Source organism: Camelus bactrianus, chromosome 17, assembly GCF_048773025.1.
Source record: "Camelus bactrianus isolate YW-2024 breed Bactrian camel chromosome 17, ASM4877302v1, whole genome shotgun sequence".
Lineage (NCBI taxonomy): Eukaryota > Metazoa > Chordata > Mammalia > Artiodactyla > Camelidae > Camelus > Camelus bactrianus.
This window is the reverse complement of record NC_133555.1, coordinates 27,537,440-27,558,187: the sequence shown is the minus strand read 5'-3', so window position 1 is coordinate 27,558,187 and position 20,748 is coordinate 27,537,440. Positions and strand designations below refer to the sequence as shown.

General features: G+C 48.1%; 1 protein-coding gene across 4 annotated transcripts in view; it reads left to right on the top strand.

Annotated features, from left to right (window-relative positions):
- Nucleotides 1–13,993: 13,993 nt before the first annotated feature.
- FLNB (filamin B) overlaps nt 13,994–20,748 on the top strand; it is a 128,515-nt gene continuing 121,760 nt past the window's right edge. For 3 of the 4 annotated variants that reach the window (XM_074344612.1, XM_074344611.1, XM_074344610.1), the window contains exon 1: nt 13,998–14,453. In XM_074344612.1, the coding sequence (XP_074200713.1) occupies nt 14,162–14,453 (292 nt within the window). In that variant the 5' untranslated portion in view covers nt 13,998–14,161. Of the gene's footprint in view, nt 14,454–20,748 lie in introns of all 4 variants that reach the window. The other variant, XM_074344613.1, reaches the window with a different exon arrangement.

Genomic DNA, 20,748 nt, shown 5'->3' with positions numbered 1-20,748 from the left:
TGGACTGACCCCCTACCCCCACCCCAGACCCTTCATACTCCTCTGTTTCCATGGACAAAGGAGGGACAGGACTGGCATTCCTGCTTGGCCCCTACTAGGAACCTGTTCACAGACACCACCTTTCTATTGGCCTCTGGGACCCTGGGCAGCAGAGCTGGCCTTTCAGGCACCTGCCATCAAGACCTGTGGGGTCTGCTGACAGTTCCATTTCAGCCTGTCCTGGACCACCCCCACATTTTGGAGAAAGTAAATGACATTGGTAAGAGCCTCTCCCACTTGCTTTGAGGGGCCCAGAAGGCTCAGGCCTTAGTCCTAGCCCTGCCCATTTCCAAGACGGGGGGAGCACACTCTTTGGGGGATGCCACTGTGTGTGTCATCCCAAGGGTCAAGGTTCTAGGGAGCGATGGTCTCTGATGATGGCAGCACAAACTCAGTGCACACCCAGACCCCTTCATCCTGTGCCATTTACTTCCAGCTGCCAGCAGCCCAGTCCTTCTGCCCAAAGACTCTGGTCACCTGCTCACTGGCTGAGGGTGTTTCATGAACTAAATGTTTAGTCATTGCATGTCTACACTGCCTGTGCACGTAGGCCAGAAGGGCCTCCAGTGAACAGGCCTTCCTCTCCCAGGAGCCCTCAACCAGTGACTGGCGGTAAATGCCCCAGTTCCTCCCCATTCATGCCCCAGGAGCACCCTTTAGGGGCTTCAGTTCTTGCCTGTCTCACCTCCTACCTCCCCAGCCAGTGCTTCCTGGGATCGCTTTCCAAATAAATGTCTTGCATTTGAATCCTGGACTTAGGGTCTGCTTGTGAGGAAACTCAGACTAAGACAACATCTAATTGCCAGCATTTATCGAGCACTTGTTGCCGAGCATCATACTCAACACTTCACGTGTCTTGATTCATTTAATCCTATGACCGTTATCATCTCCATTTCACAGATGCAAAGACTGACTCAGAGCTGGGGCTTGAGATGACTCCTCCCATGACCTGGTCCTCTAGCCAGCTGACATTGCTCACTCTCCTGCCCTCTGCCCTGGGAGGCACAGGGAGCTTAAATCACTTGGTCACACAGCAAGTAAGAGGTTGAACTACTTGTGTTCAGGAGCAGGCCTCCAGGCTGGGAGCCCTCACAATTCACCCCTGTGCTAGGCAAACCACAGCCCCTCAAGATGTTCCCCTCCAAGACACGTGATTGCTACCTTCTACGGCAAAAGACTTTGCAGATGCGATTAAGTGAAGGATCTTGAGGTGGGGGGATGATTGTGGAGTATCCAACTGGGCTCGACGTCGTCACAACAGTCCTCATAAGAGGGTGTCCTCCTCCTGTCTCTTTCAGGCAGAAGATGATGTGATGATGAAGCAGAGGAACAAAGAGAAATTTGAAGATGCTACACACTTGCTTTCAAGATAGACAGGGTCAAGGGCCAAGAGATGCAGGTGGCCTCTGGAAGCTGGAAAGGTGAGGGAACAGATTCTCCCCGGGAGCCTCCTAGTGGAACCAGCACTGCCAACACCTTGACCTTAGCCCAGGGAAACTGAATTTGGACTTCTGGCCTCCAGAGCTGAAATAGAATACATTTGTGGTGATTTAAGGCACTACATTTGTGGTGATTTGTTACAGCAGCCACCGGAAACTAATGCAAATACTAAACCAGCCAGTACTCTACCACCTCCTCAGCTACAGCATGTTCCTGACAACGGCTGACACTTGGCAGGCACGTCACCAAGCAGCGGGCAATTACAATCCATCACAGGGGCATAGAGAAGGGGCGCCTGGTTTGAAGAGTCAGGGAAGACTTCCTTCAGCCTAGGCTGGGAGGAAAGGGAGAGGGAGGGCGCTGGACAGAGGAGCAGTGAGTGCCAAGGCCAGGAGGTGAGAGAAAGCTCAGTCGTTTGAGAAACTGAAAGGATTCAGTCTGGCCAGAGTTTGAGGGAGAAATGATAGAAGTCCTGTGGTGCAACGGTTAGGAGGCGGGCTTCCTGAGTGCTTGTGTGCGAGGCTCGGCCTTGCTGTCTACCCCCTGTGTGATTTGGGGCAAGTAACTTGACCTCTCTGTGCCCCAGTTTCCTCACCTGCCTGATGGTACTCACCTCATAGGATTTTGTGAGGTTTAAATACACCTACAGTACTTGGAACAGTGTCTGGCACAGAGGAAGGCTCAGGAAGCCTGTCTCCCCGTATCAACAGTGGGCTGAGTGTACTGTCCAGGGCTGCCCAAGGGGAGGCCCACATCCCTGACTGTGAGAGGGGGTCAGGGTCACCAGAGCCAACCAGCATCAGCCCTGGACTTGTTCTGCAAGTTCTGGGAAGGAGGTGCTCTCTCCTGGTTGGGCTGCGAGGAGGTCAGCCTGGAGCAGCTGAAGGGCAACTCCATCACCATGTGGGAGGCCCTCACCCAGGAAGGCAGAGTGCCGGAGGGAGTGAAGCAGATCCTGAAGTTGTCACTGAGGGCCCTGGATCCAGATGTGCCTGAAGCACCCTCTCGGACTATCTGGTTATGGGGACAATAATTTCCCTTTTTGCTTCCAGAGTTTCAGCTAGGTTTGGTCACTGGCAACCAGGAGAGTCCGGGTCGACAGGTGTGTGCTCAGCAAATGTGCATGAAGTGACTGAATGAACCCTGTAAGTTTGGGGTCATTGCATGGTAGGGGCCTTGCTTCCCTGTAGGATTATAACGACTGGCAGGGATTCTGCATTTGGCCTGGGAAAGGACCCTCCCTGTTCTCCTCAATACAGGGCCTGGCATCCAAGTCTAGTTTCCTTCTAAAGAAGGATGAGGCTCCACTCAGGGCAGGTATGTGTCCGGCTGAATCCTTGTTTTCCTCTCCCTGAAACAAACCTCCAACAGGGAAGATCTCAAGTTCTTCTTGCAACTGGGAAATAGGAAAGGAAGCTGAGTGCTGAAGTCCCAGGAATGGCCCAGGGGGTAAGATAAAGGCCTTTATCAGTCCGATTTTACAGATGAAGACACTGAGGCAGAGAGGTAAAGTTACCTGTCCTCAAAGCTGGGGCCCACCAAACAGAACTCAGAACTCTTTTCTTGCCCCCAGACATTGTTTTCTACTCCTTAGCCATTTTCTATCTGGTATCCACAAATTTTTTCTGGCTTTCTTGCCCTCTCAAGTCTGGACATGCTGATTACTTAAAATTACTCATTCCTTGTTCTTAGGTCATAAAAAAGAATGACCCAGACCTGAGTCTGTCTCTGCTCCACGCTGTACAAGCTGTGTGTCCTGGGGCCAATGTCTTCACCCCTCTGAGCCTTGGTTTCTTCAGCCATTGCTGTGGAGCTGACAAAACCTGCTCTCAGCCTTTTTACAAGGACTAAGTGAATTAATACATGTAAATGCTTTAAACAGTAAGTCCTTTTAAAGTGCTCAATAAATAGCTTTTCTCATTCATTTCCTTCAGGAATTATATTGAGTGGTGTTTCTTGGAATGAAGTACAGGAAAATGTCTCCCAAGTAAGTGAATAACACAACTGTGAAAACTGCATTTTCATCTAACCTTTTTTGCTTTTTGCTTTCAAAGTCTACCACACTGGCAGAAGAGCAGCAGCAAGAAGGTAGGGTAGGGGAAGGGCTGGTGCTTCCTAATTCTCACCATGGCAGGTGAGCTGGTATCAGGTCAACCCCCTCATCAACAGCACCAACAGCACTGAGAAATGACTGAGAAAGATGAGCCTGTTGGGAGTGGCTTTTGCCTTTAAGGAGTGTCCTGGCTGGGGCAGCTGAGAGGCCGGGGAGCTGGCCGAGCTTTGGTATCTCAAGGTCTGTAGAACAAAAATTGGAATGCAGGACCCACCGTGGTGGTGGTTCCTTGATAAAACCCCAGGCTTGAGGGGGGACTCTAATACCTGTGATTAATGCATTCAGGAAATTAAGTAACAAGACTTTTAGAAGAAAACTGGAAACTATAAAAAAAGTTTCAAAAATTTTCATCACATCACAAAACACCTGCTACCCATTAAGTAGTCTGTCTCCAGCCTCCCCACCCCTTTCCTGGTAACCTCTAATCTGCTTTCCATTGTGATGAATTTGCCTGTTATGGTTATATCACCTAAAATAAAGCACACAGCATGGAACTTCTGGCTCCTCTCACTTAGCATGTTTTCAAGATTCATCCACGTTGTAGATTTTATCAGTATTTTGTCCCTTTTTATGGCCCAGTAATAGTCCATTGTTTGGCTGTACTACATTTTGTTTATCCATTCATCCACTGATGGACATTTGAGTTATTTCTGCCTTTGGCTAGTGTGAATAATGTTGCATAAACATTTGTGTACAAGTTTCTGTGTGCATATGTGTTTTCATTTCTCTTGGGTGTAGACCTATGTGTGGGTAAGTCCTTGTTCTGTAACTTTTTTTTTAATTTAATTATTTTTTCTCAATTGAAGTATAGTTGATTTACAATGTTGTGTTAGTTTCTGGTGTACAGCATAGTGATTCAGATATACATGTGTGTGTGTATGTGTATATAAAACAATATATATATATATATTCTTTTTCATTTATACGTTACTACAAGCCATTGTATATAGTTCCCTGTGCTATACAGTAGGAGTTCCAAAGCTTCTTGCTGCAGTTTCCTTGTCTATAAAATGGCGCTAGTGGTGGGACCTAATAGGTGATGTTACATGAGACAGTTAATACTAAGTGGTTGCTATAGATCCAAGCTGTGGCCCCATTAGGTGGTAAGTATGTGTTACATGTCTGTCTGCCCAGCAAGGTCCCATGTTCTTGGAGGGCAGGGGCTGTCTCATGTGTCTGCACCCCCAGTGCCTGGCATCCTGCTGGCATGGAGCAGACACTGAGTTACAGTTCCTGGAATATTGGGAGGTGACGCTTGCTCATGGATGGCCTTACTCTTCCCTTAGGCTCTGCCAGTGCCCTGAGGAGCACAGTTATTATTGCTCTTTTTCAACCACTGAGGAACTTGAGCCTCCTGGAAGCTGACGAGCTTAATTAATGTTACAAGACTAAAGAGAAGCAGAACCTGAAGTTCAACTTAAAACCTCAAGCAAGAGTTCATTCATTCATTCATTCAAACACCAAATATTGACTGAGCACCTGCTGTACGCCGTGAATTATTTGGGAAGACAGTATAAACAACATCAGTAAGTTATATGGTGTATTTAAATGATACATTCTCCACTAGAAGGTGATCCGTGTCAAGGGGAAAAAGAAGGCAGGAAAGGAGGATGGGGAGTTGCGAAGAGAGGGGTGAGTTTCAGTGTATATAAAGGGTCAGTGTGCGCCTCCCAGACAACAGGGCTCTTCAGTATAGATTTGAGGAAGCGAGGGAGTGAACCACGTGAATGCCTGGAGCTATGACTCAGGATCGAATTAGAAGCAGCTTTGGCTGGAGCTCTTCTGGACACTGACGATGATGACAGCTGCCACTTCCCACTCACCTGCTCTGTGCTCAGCCCTCATCACCTACGTGATTTCACAAGTGTGAGGTGGGTGTCACTGTTATTCCTACAGAACTCATCAGAGCTAGAGCGGGGATTTGAACCTGGATCTGAGTCCAGAATCTAGGCCATACCTGGACTTCTCATGGTTTGCCAGGAGGTAGTGTGGTGCTGAGGGTCCGAGCCTGGGCTGTGGAGTCAGACCTATTAACACGATGCTTGGTTAACATCCCTGGGCCTCAGTTCCTACCTCATGGAGTCGTGTGAGAATTACATGTGGCCACAGATGTGTGCTCAGCACACCAGTAGTTGTTGTCATGATTATCATTGTTGTCGCTGGAGTTTTCCATTCTAGAAAGCCATCCGGTCCAGTGAACTCCCTCTGGTGCTAGCCAACGTGGATCACATGGCTGGTCACCCATCTAGGCCAACAGAGGTACACACCTCTCATACTTGGAGAATAGGGGACCCTCAGAGACCTCGCTAAGCTTGGCCAACCATGTTCTGACTCTTCTCTTGTTACTTCTCAATGAGCTTTAGTAGCCAACAGCTTTCCCAGTTATGCTCCAGCGATACCAAGGAAAATTCTATGGTTACCGCGAACCCCTCCCATCCCTTCACTATTAAAGATCTACAAGGAGACTCTGGAGGGAGGACTGACCTCCAGCTTTTTCAGAAGGGCCTATCTTCTATCAGGGCTGAGTCTAGTCTGAGCTGAGAGTGTATTTACTGGCCAAAGTCTGCTCCAAAGTAAACATGTCATCACATTCCTTGCAGCCCGTAAACTCCGTGGGGAGAAGTTGGGGGCCATCCTGGAGAGAGGAAACCTTATCTGACTCCATTTCAGCAGGATTCCACTTAGCCTGCCCTTGGTGGGGGACTTGGGGGGAACAGAAAGGAACAGACAGTCTTAAATGAGCTGAATAAAAGAAGCACATTTGGTGCATTCTCGGCAACGATGGGTTGAGACTAGGAGACTTAGGAGTGCAAGAGCACACTTTTTAATGTGGGTGTGCCTTCGGACTCATCCTTATTGGTGTTTCTTCCTGTAAATGCGAAACAGATTTGTTGTCTTTTCTTTCCTTTCTTCTTTCCTCCTTCCTTCCTTCTTCTCTTTTCCTTTCTTTTCCCTTCCTTTCCCTTCCATTTCCTTTCTCCTGTATGATGTACTTACAGTGAACTGCACATATTTGAAGTGTATAATTTGGTATTTTTACACCCCCCACACACACATATTCATGAAACCATTACTACAATCAAAATGGGGAACATAACCATCACTCTGAAAAGCCTCCTCATACTCCTCTGTAATCTCTCCCTCCCACCCCTCCCCACTTACCCCTACATCCCCAGGCAAACACTGATCTGCTTTCTGTCACTATCATTAGCTTGCATTTTCTAGAGTTTTACATAAATGAAATCATACAGTTTGTATTCTTTTTTTGTCTATTTCCTTTCACATAATTATTTTGAGATTCACCTACGTTGTCCTGTGTATCGGTAGCTCCTTACTTTGCAGTGCTGAATACTAACTAGTCCATTGTATGGATGCACTACACTGTGTTCCCATTCACCTGTTAATGGACGTTTGGGTTGTTTCCAGTTTTTGGCAATTACAAGTAAAGCTGGTACAAACATCCAAGTACAAGTCTTTTTATAGACACATGCTTTTATTTCCCTTGGGTAATTACCTAGGAGTGAAATGGCTGGATCATATGTTTAACTTTTTTTTTTAAGTTGTAGAAATTGACTTTTATTTATTGTACTAAAAGTCAGTTTAACTTTTGATACAATTTTTTATATATATGTTTAACTTTTTAAGAAACCATTTTCCAAAATGGGTTTACCATTTTATATTCCCACCAACAGTGAATGTTTAAAAATATTAAAGAAACATTTATGGTAGTAAGAAAGTCCTTAAGGTAGAAAGTAAAACTTCTTATAATTCCACCTCCTAGTGACTGGCCTTCTTAACTGTTTCCTATAAATCCTTCCAAGTTTTCTTTGTTTTTCTTACATAGAGAACCAGATTGAGACACAGAGGTGCCCTGGGCAGGCTAATAATTTGGCATCCTCTCAACTTATAAAACAAAGTTGGTCCAAATTTACTTGGGCAGGATGTAGGGAAACTGGTTATCTGTGAATAAAACACATCATTTCTCTTTCTTTTTAAAATAAAGACTTTATTACATGCACAGAATAAAATGTGATCTTTTAACTTACTCGGAATTGTCCTGGAATTGCAGTTGTCCAAGCAGTCACTTCTTAGGGACGGCATCAAAGCACATATGACTCAGATGATGCACTGAAAAATCGCCGGGCCTTGGGGCAGCATGCAGCTCTGACCAAGGAGTAAGCTGACAGAGCAAGGACCTGAGAGAACTGTCACCTAGCTGGACTCTGGCTTGGTGGCACAGGCTGGGGAAGAGACTGTTCCAGTTTTCCTAGAGGAGGCTATTTCTTTCTGAGCACTGGTTAGAGGTCTGTCCCGTGTGGAAACCTGAGTTGACTGACACTGTTTGGATCTAGCCCAGTGCTGTGCAGATTCCGCTTCTAGACCGGCACCCTGCCTGGCTGATCAACTCTGTGCTTATATTAATATATTTTAGTGTTATTTTTATTTTTAAAGTGTGTACACAAATTAGATCATACATATTCATGTTGATCTGTAACTTGCTTTTCTTTTTGTCCACATAACAATAAATTCTGACATCTTTTCACATTAGCCTAGGTAGACCCATTGCATTCTTTTGTAAAAAGTGCCCAGGTAGGCCACCAGATGCATGCACTGTATTATAGTACTTCCATCAACTATAAAGAGCACATTAATCACCTTGGGGATCTTGTTAAACTGCAGTTTCTGACTCAGTAGGTCCAGGGTGGCACCTGAGATTCTGCACACTCCCAGGTGCTGCCCAAGTTGCTGGTGGGACCATACTGTGACGGGGCAAGACTGTAGTTAGTGCATGTGAGGGACCCACCATCAAGGGACACTCAGCTGTTAGAAACAGTCCTGCAATGAACAGCCTAAGTATCCAAAAGGAGCACTAGAGAAACAGGCTTTAATGTCAGAAGACAGAAGGTTGAGCTTTGACCCTGACACTAACTGTGATCTTGAGCTAGTCACAACCTTTCTGAGCTCCTGGTGAGTCCCTCCTCCCTGGCAATTCAGTGAGTGGTCACAAATGCCTCCACTCTCTTAGACCCTAAGGATAAAGATAAGCAGTCCCTGTCCTTTGCTCTGAGAGCAATACTAATAATCCTGACTAGCAGAGCCCTGGGGGACGAGGGAGCAGATGAGATAAGGATGGAAAAGGGCTCTGTCAGCTGGACAGCTGTCCACAAAGGGGCAGTTCTGTTCCAGCTGGAGAGCAGACTGGGTTTGCCAGGTGAGCAGTGGCTAGACACGGTTTTCTTTAGCTGAAAAGTATTCTGTGGCATTTGTCTGCACTTTGAAAAAACAAACCAGACCCACACATAAATCTTCCAAAGAAGCCAAAGCCAGACTGGGTGGAGGAAGAAGGCCCAGTCATTTGCAAACTATTTTTTTTTTTTTTTTTTTTTTTGGTGATTCCAGCAAGACTGGGGTGGGGTATGGGGTGGTGAGTTCCACCTTGGGCTGGGAAAGCCCGGAGGGAGAAGTCAAGGCCCTCAGCAGGCCCTGTCCCCCGCCCTTGCTGAGTGAGCAACACACAGATGTGAAGTGGATGGTGGCCACTGCCTTCATTCCTTTGCCATCGCTGGGCAGACTGTGCTTCTGGCAGTCAGGGCTCTGGGCTTTGAAGACCTGACAAGCTTAGAGCCAGAGCTGGCCTCTGGAGTTGGTGAGCACAGAGTTTGAATCTAGACTGTGACACCTAATACCCAGGGGACCCTGAGCAAGTGACTTGATTGTTTTTTTGCAACCTCAGTTTCCCTACTTGTCATATTGGGGATGATAATAATACCCAGCTCTCAGTGTTCTTGAGAAGATTAGAAAAGATAACTCATGGACATAAAACTCAGCTCAGTATTTGGCACTAGGAAGTGGCCAATTACTACAGCTGTAGGATCAAAGGAGAGAATATAGATAAAATCACAATCACAGAGCCCATTGTGTGAATCCAGTAAAGAAGGGCTCTCATGAGCACTGCTCTGCCCATTCTGAGCTCCACCTTAGCTGGTAAGTGAGTGGGAGAGTCGGGGTGAAGGTCTGTGCCTTCTCCCAGCAGCCTGTCTACCAGTGGCTCCCACCTTATCTCAGGGTAGGGCTGGGAGGTGCCTTTTGCCACCTCTTTTCAGGAAAACCAGCTCTCCCGGCACCCCTCCTCCCAGAGCCCCACCCACATGGTCCCAGGACCTGCAGCCAGGGTTGTCAGTGGAGGGTGAACCCTCGCACTTCTCCAGGGAGCCGCTGAGAGCTGGCTCCTCTTCCTCTATAGGGTGGAGACAGAGCAAATATTCTCGTTTATATTTTGCTTCTCTTTCTTTCTGGCAGGGTGTGGACATGGGTGTAAAGTTACAGCTGAGAAGGACCCTGCCCTGCGGAAAAGATGCATCTGGGGAGGACGTAAATTCATTTCGTGAGTCCTGGTTCTTCATCCCTGTTCCCTTTGGAAAGCAGGCTTCTCAACCTGGAACTTTCAATTTTTGCTCTTGGATGTCCACTCACGTCATAACATGACAATAATAGTATCAGCTCTCTCAGCAGACACGTAAGTGCTAAGTGCTACACACATAGTTTCTCATTTAGGAGATGAATTGTTAGTGTAGGTTACATGTAAGGAAACAAAGTCAGGGGCAGCCCCAGGTCCCTTCTCTTAATCATGACTATTGTCCTTCTCAGCCCTTCCTTAGTTTCCAATCTCTGTCACTCCATGACTTTAAGTATAAGACTACTCCTCTCAGCCTCAGTTTCCTAACCTGTAAAATGGGGACAGTAACAACACCTCCTGGAGCTGTTGTGATGACTAAATGAGAATGCCAGTACTCAAGAAGTAGAAGGCTCTATTGTTATTATTATTACTATTATTATTTCTGCTGCTTTTACTATTATGCACATCCTAACATGCTACCATTGCTGTGGACCCCAGGATGCCGAGAAATCACAGAAGGCAGGTTCACTTGGAACCCCTCTCACAGGGCTGGGGTGCCTGAAGTGTGGAGACAGGTTTCATATATTAGGGGAGGGGTTCCCAAGGTCAGGACCCTCGTGAGAGCATTACAGGTCTCCAACTCATTAACTGGTTTATTTCAATATCAAGCATATCTCTACACCTGCACCGTCCAGTGTGACAGCCACCAGCAGCTAAAGACAGCTACTGAGCCCAGACAATGTACCGAGTCAATTGAGATACGCTCTAAGTACAGAACACACGTCAGATTTTGAAGACAGTACCCAAAAAAGGGAAAAATAAAAAAGCATTTGAAAGTACTGAATGTATATTGAAATGATAACTTTTTGGATATACTGGGGTGAGTGATCCAGTTGTTCTGGTTTGCCAGAGACTTTCCTGTTTTTAACACCGAAAGGCCTGCAAATCAGGAAAGGCCTGCAAAGCAGAACAGTTGGTCACCCTACCATGGTTTAAAATATATTATTATAATTAATTTCACGTGTTTCCGTTTACTTTTTAAATGACACTTAATAGTTACTAAGTGTCATTAGAACATTTAAAGTTACACTGTGGTTCTCATCATATTTATATTGGACAGTGCAAGCTCTGTTAGGTCTTAAACCCTATGTATCCTGCAAGGGGACAGAGATGACAGTGGCCATCCTTCAGCAAGTGACCACAGATAACAGCAAGTTAATCTTGAGCATAAAACAAGCCCTGAGCTGACACAAGCTGTGAGAGTGATGGCACTGCAGGACGGGCGTGCTACTTCCAAGTCCGAGGGGAGAGATGAGAGTGCTCTGGACAGCAAAACTGCCTGAGCACAAGCCTATAGCTGGGATCGGAGGACCTTCTGCACACTTCCCTGGATAGGAGAACCCCTTCCAATCCTCCTCACATGGGCTGACTCAGCAAGTGGCAAAACTTTGAGAAGCAGGCTCAGGATGCATCAGAGGTCAGACTTCCACCCGATGTTTATCTTCAAGTTCAGGTAGGCTCTTCTTTGTGGATGTCTGCACGTCTGTTACTGTCTAGTCTGGTCCATCCTGACATGTAGGGGTCACTGCTCTGCTGATGTTTCCTTGGTCAGTTCATTCTGACTGGGATCTCTCAGGGATAGAACAGATTGGTGTCTGCATCTGTGGGTAACAGACATGGAGAGGAGCCTTGGCTTCTTACAGAGATAGACTGGAGTCTGAGGAAGCTAATTCTGGATTTTTCAGGAGCTAGCTGTGAAGTCTATTGATTTTGCCCAGTTTTCAGCTACATTTATTGAGTGCTGATGGTGTACCAGCCGCTATGCTGAGAGTTATGCTTGCATCGTCTAATAACCCCAGGAGTTTGTGTGTTATCTCCATTACCTGGATGAGAAAATAGGCTTAATGAGGTAATTTGCTCAAGGTCACAAAGCAAAGATGGCCAGAATTCACACCAAAAGCTTGAGCTTTTCACTACTTTACACTCTTCCATTCTGGTTGGTTCTACTGAGGGATCAGAGAAGTCCAGGAAAAAATTTAGAAAGCAGATTGGATATTTGGTAAGTGAAGTTCTTGTAAGGCAAAACTCTGGCATATGTTAGCTAAAATGCTCCCTGCAGAAATGCCTCCCTTGAGATGTCCAGCCCTCAATTTTTTAGAAATCAAAGATTGATTAAGAGCCATTTGAAAAACCTTGTCTGCTTCCTCTCCTTGTCACCAAAGCCACTGGCCACTCTCCTCCACCGAAGTTGTTGAGTCTTCCCATAAACTGCTCCTTAGAGAACGCCTGGGTGTCTTCTAATTAGATGGAGAGAATGACCAGACTCATCCTAAAACAGTGATGTCTCAGCTCCGAGTGACGTGGACTGGATATTTACATGCAGAACTTATTTAGTTATTTGTGTGAAATCCTGATGAAAACAGAAACATCTCATAAGAAAGGGGAATCTCAGCACATTAGCAGCTTCTAAGTTAGCTGAGTTGATCACATTAGCTCCAGTCTCACCGAGCAGGGAAGAGGTCCCTTTGGGAGTGAGACACTGGCCGATAAGTTTTGATGGATGCTTTTGGGTGGAGGAAAGCATGAGGAATCAGAAGCCCTGGGCATGGGGGAGGCAAGGTTACCAACACTGCCTGTACTGAATCTGCTGCTCAGACTGTGTGGACAGAGGCAAGGCCCAGGCTGGGACCAGCATGCAGGCTTTTAGGTGTGGTACAGACTTTGGAGTTAAACCTACCTTCAGGTCTAGCTTTGACTAGTCTAAGTCCTTACCAGCTGACCTCCCGCAAATCTCTTTACTTAATCACCAAGAAGGGGAATGAGCCTTCAAATGATCATTCATCCCAACAAAGAGCCAGGGCCAGGCAATACCTTCTCTCCCCCAAGGCTATTTTGAGCATTTCCAGTGAGGAGGCAATCTGCCCAAAGAAAGCACTTGACCTTGTATACAAATGACTTGTTTCCAAAAGTCACAACCACAAGGGCTAGAAGCCCTTGACATCCATCCTCCCCAGCCCCTCTTCCCTGCTGGGTCCTTAAAATAATTAGGGGAAGATGTGACAATGGAGAACCAGAGAGATGACAGCATGAGAAAGACTAGGTCTGAGGTTGCTGGTTTTGAAGATGGAGGAAGAGGACACAGCCAAGGGATTCAGAGGAAACTCCTAGAAGTTGGAAAAGGCAAGGAAATGGATTCTTCCCTAGAGCCTCCAGAAAGGAATGCATCCTGCCAATACTTTGATTTTAGTTAGCTCAGGGTGACTGTGAGGGACTCTAAACGACAGAAAAGCAAGATAACAATTATGAGGTTTTTTTTTTTAAGACAAAGTTTTGGTAATTTGTTACAGCAAACTATACACAGCAACTACTGGTCATTTCTGTCACTGCCATTAAGTTGTTTGTGACAGTTTATTTATACTTTTCTCTCCCATCGGTCTATGAACTCCTCAAGGTTAAGTTGTAAGTTTGTCTTACTATTGGTTCACAGCCACTAAGAGGGTTGGCATAGAGTGGCCACTCAATAAATGCTATGCATGATAATATTGTAGTTCATGAATTTCGTTAATATGAAAAGTAAAACGCCCGTTTGCCTCACGGTGCCCACCAGTGCCTAACAGTGCCTGGCACACAGCAGGAGCTCAGTAGAAACCCTTACTGAACTTTATTGAAGCTGTAGATGGATGAAGCACCCCTCCACACCGACCCCCATGACCTACGCCGCCATCCCTGCCCATTCTGTCCAGTTCCCTACCTCTGCACGTCCCCTCACTCCGGGACCGTGTGACCTTCTCCTTAAGTAGCCGACATCTCCTGCCTAGCTTCCTTTCGACAAGGCAGTGAACACAGAGCGCGGGGTCCGCAGACACTTTGGAGTCCGCGGGACGCAGTGCCCACTTCGAGCGGCAGGGGGAGAGCGTGGCCCGGGAACTCCCTCCAGGGGATTGGGACGGGGCGGGGCTTCGGGGGCGGGTCGGCTCAATGCGCAGGCGCGGGGCCAGACGCCTATCGCGGCCAGGGGCAGGCGGGCGCAGAGCAGCCCCGGCCGCCGCTTAGGTAGCAGCGAGTTCGAACCCCGCTCCCGCTCCGCTTCGTTTTTCGCTCCCCCGGCCCTTGGGCCTCCCGACGCCAGTCCCCGGCAGCTCGCTGCGCATAGCTCTTTCCCCACCGCCAGAATGCCGGTAACCGAGAAGGACCTGGCGGAGGACGCACCGTGGAAGAAGATCCAGCAGAACACGTTCACGCGTTGGTGCAACGAGCACCTGAAATGCGTGAACAAACGCATTGGGAACCTGCAGACCGACCTGAGCGATGGGCTGCGGCTCATCGCGCTGCTGGAGGTGCTTAGCCAGAAGCACATGTACCGCAAGTACCACCAGCGGCCCACCTTCCGCCAAATGCAGCTGGAGAACGTGTCCGTGGCGCTCGAGTTCCTGGACCGTGAGAGCATCAAACTTGTGTCCATCGGTGAGTGCCCTGACTGGGGCCGGCCTCGGCGGTGTACCCTGCCGCCCCTGCTCCTGCGCCCCGACTGAGGCTGGGGCTCCCTGCCGCGCGTCCCCACCACGCCCAGCAGCCGTGGGCTGGGTGTGGGCGCCAGGGTCCGGGGGCATCGCCTCTGGGGAGGGAGTGGGGACACAGGAGACCTAACCCCCTTCCAGGGGCCATCCCCTGGGCTGGGACCTCGTGTGGTAGCTCCCCACAGTGCGCCCTGGCTGTGCGTCTTTGGTGGGGCCGTGGGTTGAGGGCTTGGGTTGGGGCTGCACGGGGAGAGTTGCGGCTGTGGTGTTTCTCTGCACTAGATGTGCCCCTGTCGGAGCTGCGGGACTGAAAACCTCGGGTCCGCGTTCCCCAGGGTGGGGTCCTAGTCAGACGCTCTCCCGAGCACTAGTCCCTCTGCGCCCAGGCCGGTGCGCTCGGCGGCCGGCGAGTGGGCGTTGGATCCAAGGCCAGGTGGGGCGTCCTGAGGAGGGACCGTTCTCTGCGCCTGGGTCCTTCCCGCCCAGGTGGAGACTGCGACCTGGTACCCTCTGTTGCCGTCGCCGGAAAGGGTGTGGGCCCTGAGGTGGGAAGGGGAGCCTCGGGGGTGTGTTTTCGCTCCCCCAGCTCCCAGCTCAGCTCTGGCCGCGCGTCGCAGGCTGAGCCCGCTCTCACCTCTGAAGGTGTATCTCGAGATGGTGGTGGTAACAGTAACTGCTGCGGGTAGGGAGCCCCAGCTAGTGCGCGCTGTGTGCCAGCAAACTTCTAAGTTACCTCAGCCCTCACAGCTCCTGTGAGTTGGGGTGTCGTTAGACCCATTTTACAGACGGGTTGGTCCAGAGGGTTAATGGGCTTGCCCGAGGTCAGGGAAGTAGCAAGGGTCTAGCTGAGAATTGAAGGAAGTGGGTGACAATTAAAGGAGACTTTGTCTTCCTCTCCCCGCCCTCCCCGCACCAGGGTCTTCCTGAGAGGAGGGGGGCGGGGAGTTGGTGTTGGGTTCCTTTCCCCCTAGAGCTGGGGACGAAGAATGAGGGTGAGGTCCTCGCTATGATCTGGGCTAGTTGAGAGCTTCTGGAAGGGTCACAAGGCTGCTGAGGGTGTGGGCTGTGACTGTAGGGGTCTGGGGTGTGTAGTGTGTGCATGTGCAGAGTGTGTGTACACAGGGCATGTGTGTATAGAGTAGGCATGTGTGCTCTGTGTGTGTGTGTACACAGTGCAGTGTGCAGAGAATGTGTGCACCTATGTTGTGTGTGTGTGTGTGTGTGCTCTGCCAGGTGAGCCTTTTGCCAGAGAGGAGCTGGCCCAGGCCTGGGTCTAGAGTCTCTTCCCAGGTGACACCCCTGACAGGAAGAAAGGACAGTGGGTGTGGCTGCTGGGACTTTCTCCAGCCTAAAAGGGTTTCCCCCTAGGCTGTCTCCTGCGGCCTCTCCCCCCCCGCCCTCCCCCACACCTCTCCCGGCAGGTTGGGCAGCTTCTTGGGCCTGGGCGGCTGCCACCGCCCAGTCAGCCTCCCCACCAGGGGTGGCTTCTCTGCAGAGGGAAGCTGGGTGGTATGCTGTCATCAACTTTTAGGGGCCTGTCTCTTGTAACCAGCGAAGGAGAACCTCAGAATTCTGGAATTCTTTCCTTTTCAGAAACCAGCTTTCCCTCTGAGGAATCTCAAGGGCTGGCTGGGCTCAACTTGGATCCCTTCTTCTTTGCTTTAAAAATGTGCATTTATTTAATTAACCGTACAAAGGAACTTAAAGTAAACCAGGAGTATCCAAACATGACATGAAGTCGCTTTAAAAAACAAAGCAAATAAGAACCAAACCACAGCACCAGAAAATCCTGGACTGTCTAATTTACCAACTGTTTACAGGGGGTGCAGCTGCAGCTGTTTCCAACATGGTTCCCATCAGTGCCCCCAAATTGGGGGTCTCATTCTATACTTTGATCCGGTATATTTTTCTCCTTGACCCTCATGATTTTCACTCCTGAACCTTCCCAGGCCATAGTGTCTTCCATTGTTCCAGGCTTAGCCTCCCCTTCTCTGGTTGTGACCTCTAGACTGTTGGTAACTTCTTGCTGTGGACCTTTTCCCACCATAATTTACATTGTTTTATTGTATTTTCTCCTTTTAAATGATTTCTTGGATTGCATTCCCCCAAGTGGCATTCCTGGTCAAAGGGTGTGACCACATTTATGATTGCTGTCATTGGCTGCCTAGTGGTTCTCCAGAAAGATCTTACAACAAACAGGTTTTCCAGCCTCTGGAGGCTGGAGGAAGACTTGCCAAGTGTCAGCACTCCTGTGGGAGTAATGCCTCTTCCCTCTGCTCCTGGGGCTGTGCTGGGTAAAGGCCCTTCAGAAAACCTCACATCCAGCTTGGACCTCAGGTCAAGCATCACTGCTTATGCTGTGTGGCTTTGTGCTGACCGTGACAGGAGCTCCAGTTCGGGGGCGCCCACTGGGTGTTAAGTGTGTTCCCTCGATCACCACCTTGCATCCTGGAATATTGGTTTCCTTGTCTGTGTAATGATCTGCTTTCAGCAAGTCCCTGGGAGGGCTGAGGGCTTGCCCCTAGTCCTGGCCAAGCACTTAGAAAATGGTGGTTGTTACTACTGTGGTTGTTCTTAGTATTATTACCTCTATTCAGACAGGAGTGAAGTAACTTGTGGAGGTCGCCCAACTGGTAACTGTTGACTAGAACCCAGGTCTGCTGAGTTGTTGAAATTGAACCTTAACTGACTTGCCTTTCAGTGTCAGAAATAAGTAAAGGACAGCCTCTCTCCCCTGACCAGAAAGCTCCTGTTAACACTAAGTTCTGCAAGTCAGGGATGTTGGGGTTGTGGCTGGACATTCACACTCTGAGCCTCTGGCCTTGAACAAAGCAAGGTCTTAGGTGAGTGACAAGATTAATCCTCTGAGCTGTGGGAAGGGGTCCTTGAGCTGAATGAGAGACCCTGTTGGGAGGTGAACAGAATCAGTTTGCATCTTGCATTTTGTGTTGTGAATTTGTGGAGGAAATGGTTGCCCTGTCCTCACTATTTGTTTGTTTGTTTGTTTTATTATTTGGAGATTTGCAATAAATAGCATTTCACTCCATAATCTGGGAAAGTATCTCTGAAAAAAGTGTACAGGGCTTTGTGTACTTTGGATAACTCTCAAGGATATACGTTGTGAGAATCATTAGGGCTGGGTATGGGTACCAGCTGTGAGATATGAGGTGGCCAAATACCAGCTGCCAGAGGACTGTGGCTTTTTTGCCTAGAATCCCCTGAAAGGGAGCCCTGGCTGTTTGTTCACGTTTGTGATTCGTTGTAAGGTGGGCCCATCCTAGGCTCTATCCCACAGTTGAAGTTTCTTCTCATATCCTGGGCAGTTTTATCGTGAGGCCTCAGCGTATTTGATTCTAGCTGTCTGCCAGCAGCTGGCAGTTTTATTTACTTGTTTTTCCAAGAAACCTTTCTGACACTGGGCCTTGCCAACTTGGAGAAGAAGGGGTCTTCTAGCCTAAGAATGACAGTCAAGGCTGCCTAGAAGTTTGGGTGGTGTGTTTTGGTTTGATCCTTTAGAAAAAGGAATTCTTTCCTTTTCAGAGGATGTGGTCTGACCCTGATGTTTACTTAAGGTGCCTGTGCCAACCCAGTGCTCCAGAACAGGCGGGGTGCGTGTTCCCAAGACCTCAGGTCACTGGGCAGGGTTTCCAGGGTGGTGGGTCACCAAACCACTCACACTGTTTTCCTTCCTTTTGTCCCACCCCCACCAAAATAATGCACAGATAATCCCAAAGTCTTTTCTTTCCTGAACTACTTAGCAAGTGCCAGTGTGTCTTTTAGGCAATGTAGTTCACATCCAGAGAATGCTTAAAAAGTAGCAAAGTGGCATGCTTTGTCAGAATTAAGTTCTGGGCCGTTTGCAACAAAGTAATGCATTAGTGTGAGGTAGTTAAGAGGATTCTTGGTTCAAATCCTACTTGCCACTAAGTAGCTATTAAGAAACTTCTGTGCCTTGGTTTCCTTATCACTTAAATGGGGATAATAACTACATCCTTGAAGGTTATTATAAAAACTAAACAAGTTAATATTTTTTAAAGTGCTCAGAACAGTTCGTGGCACTGTTGGTGTATAACACTAGTGCTGTGTGAGTGGTCATTAAATAAATAAGGTACTGTCCAACGGTATTCTTAACAGTCATGCTGGAGGGTTTGCATGCTGAAAGGACATTCAAAATCAGCACCACTGGGGAGACTGGCTTGGTTGGCTAGTGTTGATTCCACTGCTGCAGTGGGGTTATGGATTTCCCAGAGGGTGTCCCCTCCTGGGAAGGGGATGACCCCTGGTTATGTTATGGCTGCCTCCGGGGCCCATTCACACCAGCTTTGTTTCTGAACGAGCTAGACAGGAGCTCAGAGCTGGTCATTCCAACCTCCTACCCATTCAGGAATCTCTGGACCAAATCACTTCCAGATGGCAGTTGGTCCTTTGCGGGCTCCTCCAGCAGTGGTGGGGCCAGCGTGCCAGTCAGCAGCTGCCTTCATTCTGTACTGAAGGAAGGCTGTGATTTGAAGCCAAATTATGTCTCCTAGGCACCCTCTGTTCCCTCCCCCCTGACCCACCCCCGCCTGGTTCTGTGCCTAGTTAAGGATGGCTGCCTTGCTCCTTGGGCAGCAGATGCCCAGGTTCTGAGCCTCTGTGCCCTGCCTGCAGTGGCTCCATAGCCAGGGTCCCATGTCATCCTGCTTTCTCTGTAAGTGGCCTTCAGGTCAGCACATACCTGAAGCTAGGCTGCCAGCATTCTAATCCCCACTCTACCCCCTACCAGCTGTGCAGCTCTGGTCCCCTGCATTAACCTTTCTGAGCCTCAATTCCCCCTCCTGTAAAATAATAGTTCCTATCTTAGAGTTGCTGAGAGCATTATTTGATCTGGTTAAGTTATGGCATAATGCTGGCATTGTCATTATTAATATGACTGTGCTTTTGAACCCAAGTCCTGGGCTTTACATGACTAGATTAGGCAGGTGAACAGACAGCCAGGGGAGCACAGGAGTAGAAGAGTGGGTCAGGTGGAGGTCAGAGGGGTGGTGGAGAGGCGGGCAGGGGGCTGGCTCATAAAGAGCCTTTTGAGGCTGGAGGCTGCCAATTGAGCATCTTCCTTGAGGGGGTTTGGGGTTGGATAGGTGAACCCCACTGAGATGGGTCATCTAATCTGGGGCTCTTGCCACTGCTGCTCCAGTCGTTCCTATCAGGAAAAAAAAAAGTTTGAATATGCCATTTCCTCATATATATGTATTTATAAGCCATATACATATACCACTGCCAGTCGGTAAATTATATACTAGTAAAGTCTCGTTTGTTTTTACATGACAAAGCCTAATGTAAGGTCTGTTCTTTCCTGTGCTCTAATGGATTATCTTGTGCATCCTTGGGGGTGCATGTATCCTGTTTGGAGGCCCTTGAGGGCCTGAGTTTCTACATTTTGTTTTCCTTTTTTTCCATATTATTCTGCATTTAGTTTTCATTTTGAATTATCCTCCATTAAGGAGGTTGCTCTATAATTGTAACTCCTTCCCTGCAACAGTTGAACCAAATGAACAAATCCAATGGAATGAGCCATTTTTACCTATGTAGAAACGCATGCTGTTTCCTGCTCTCACAAAGTTAAAACCGCCTTTCATGGCATCCTGCTAGAAACCATTTTACATTACTGTTGTAAATCTAGTTATTCATTAAACATGTTCAATAATCACCAAATTGAACCAGGTTATTGTATGATAAACAGCAGTACTTTCTTCTTTTGGGGCTTGGAAAGTGGCCTTGTGTTTTTAAGTTTCCTAACTCACTTTTCTTAAGAAATTGAGTCTGTGTTCTAGGAAGAGGGTTTCTTATTTTGACAGAGTGGCTGGCTTCCTTGCCTCCCCATCATCAGAGCCTGGCCCAGGTAGACAGCTTGGCAAGGAGGATGCTTGTCTTCCTCTGCATATTCCTTGGCTATTCTTGGTACCAGGAATGCACACAATGTTGCCTTTTGTGTACCAAATGTCAGGGTGTGCACACGCGTCCTCTAGCATAATACCTAGCATTTCCCCATGCCTGCTGTCTGCTAAGCATGGTCCTGAGTGCCTTACTTTGGTTACTTCTAATCCTCAGTATGAGTCCTGCAAGGTGAGTGGCTTTATTTCTCTTTCCAATTTACAGATGAGAAAACTGAGGCTCCCATCTGCTTCGTTTCATATGCCTGGCACGATGCTTACCTGCATCAAGCTGTAAAGTTTCATTTTATGTCAAAGTTGGGTTCCACA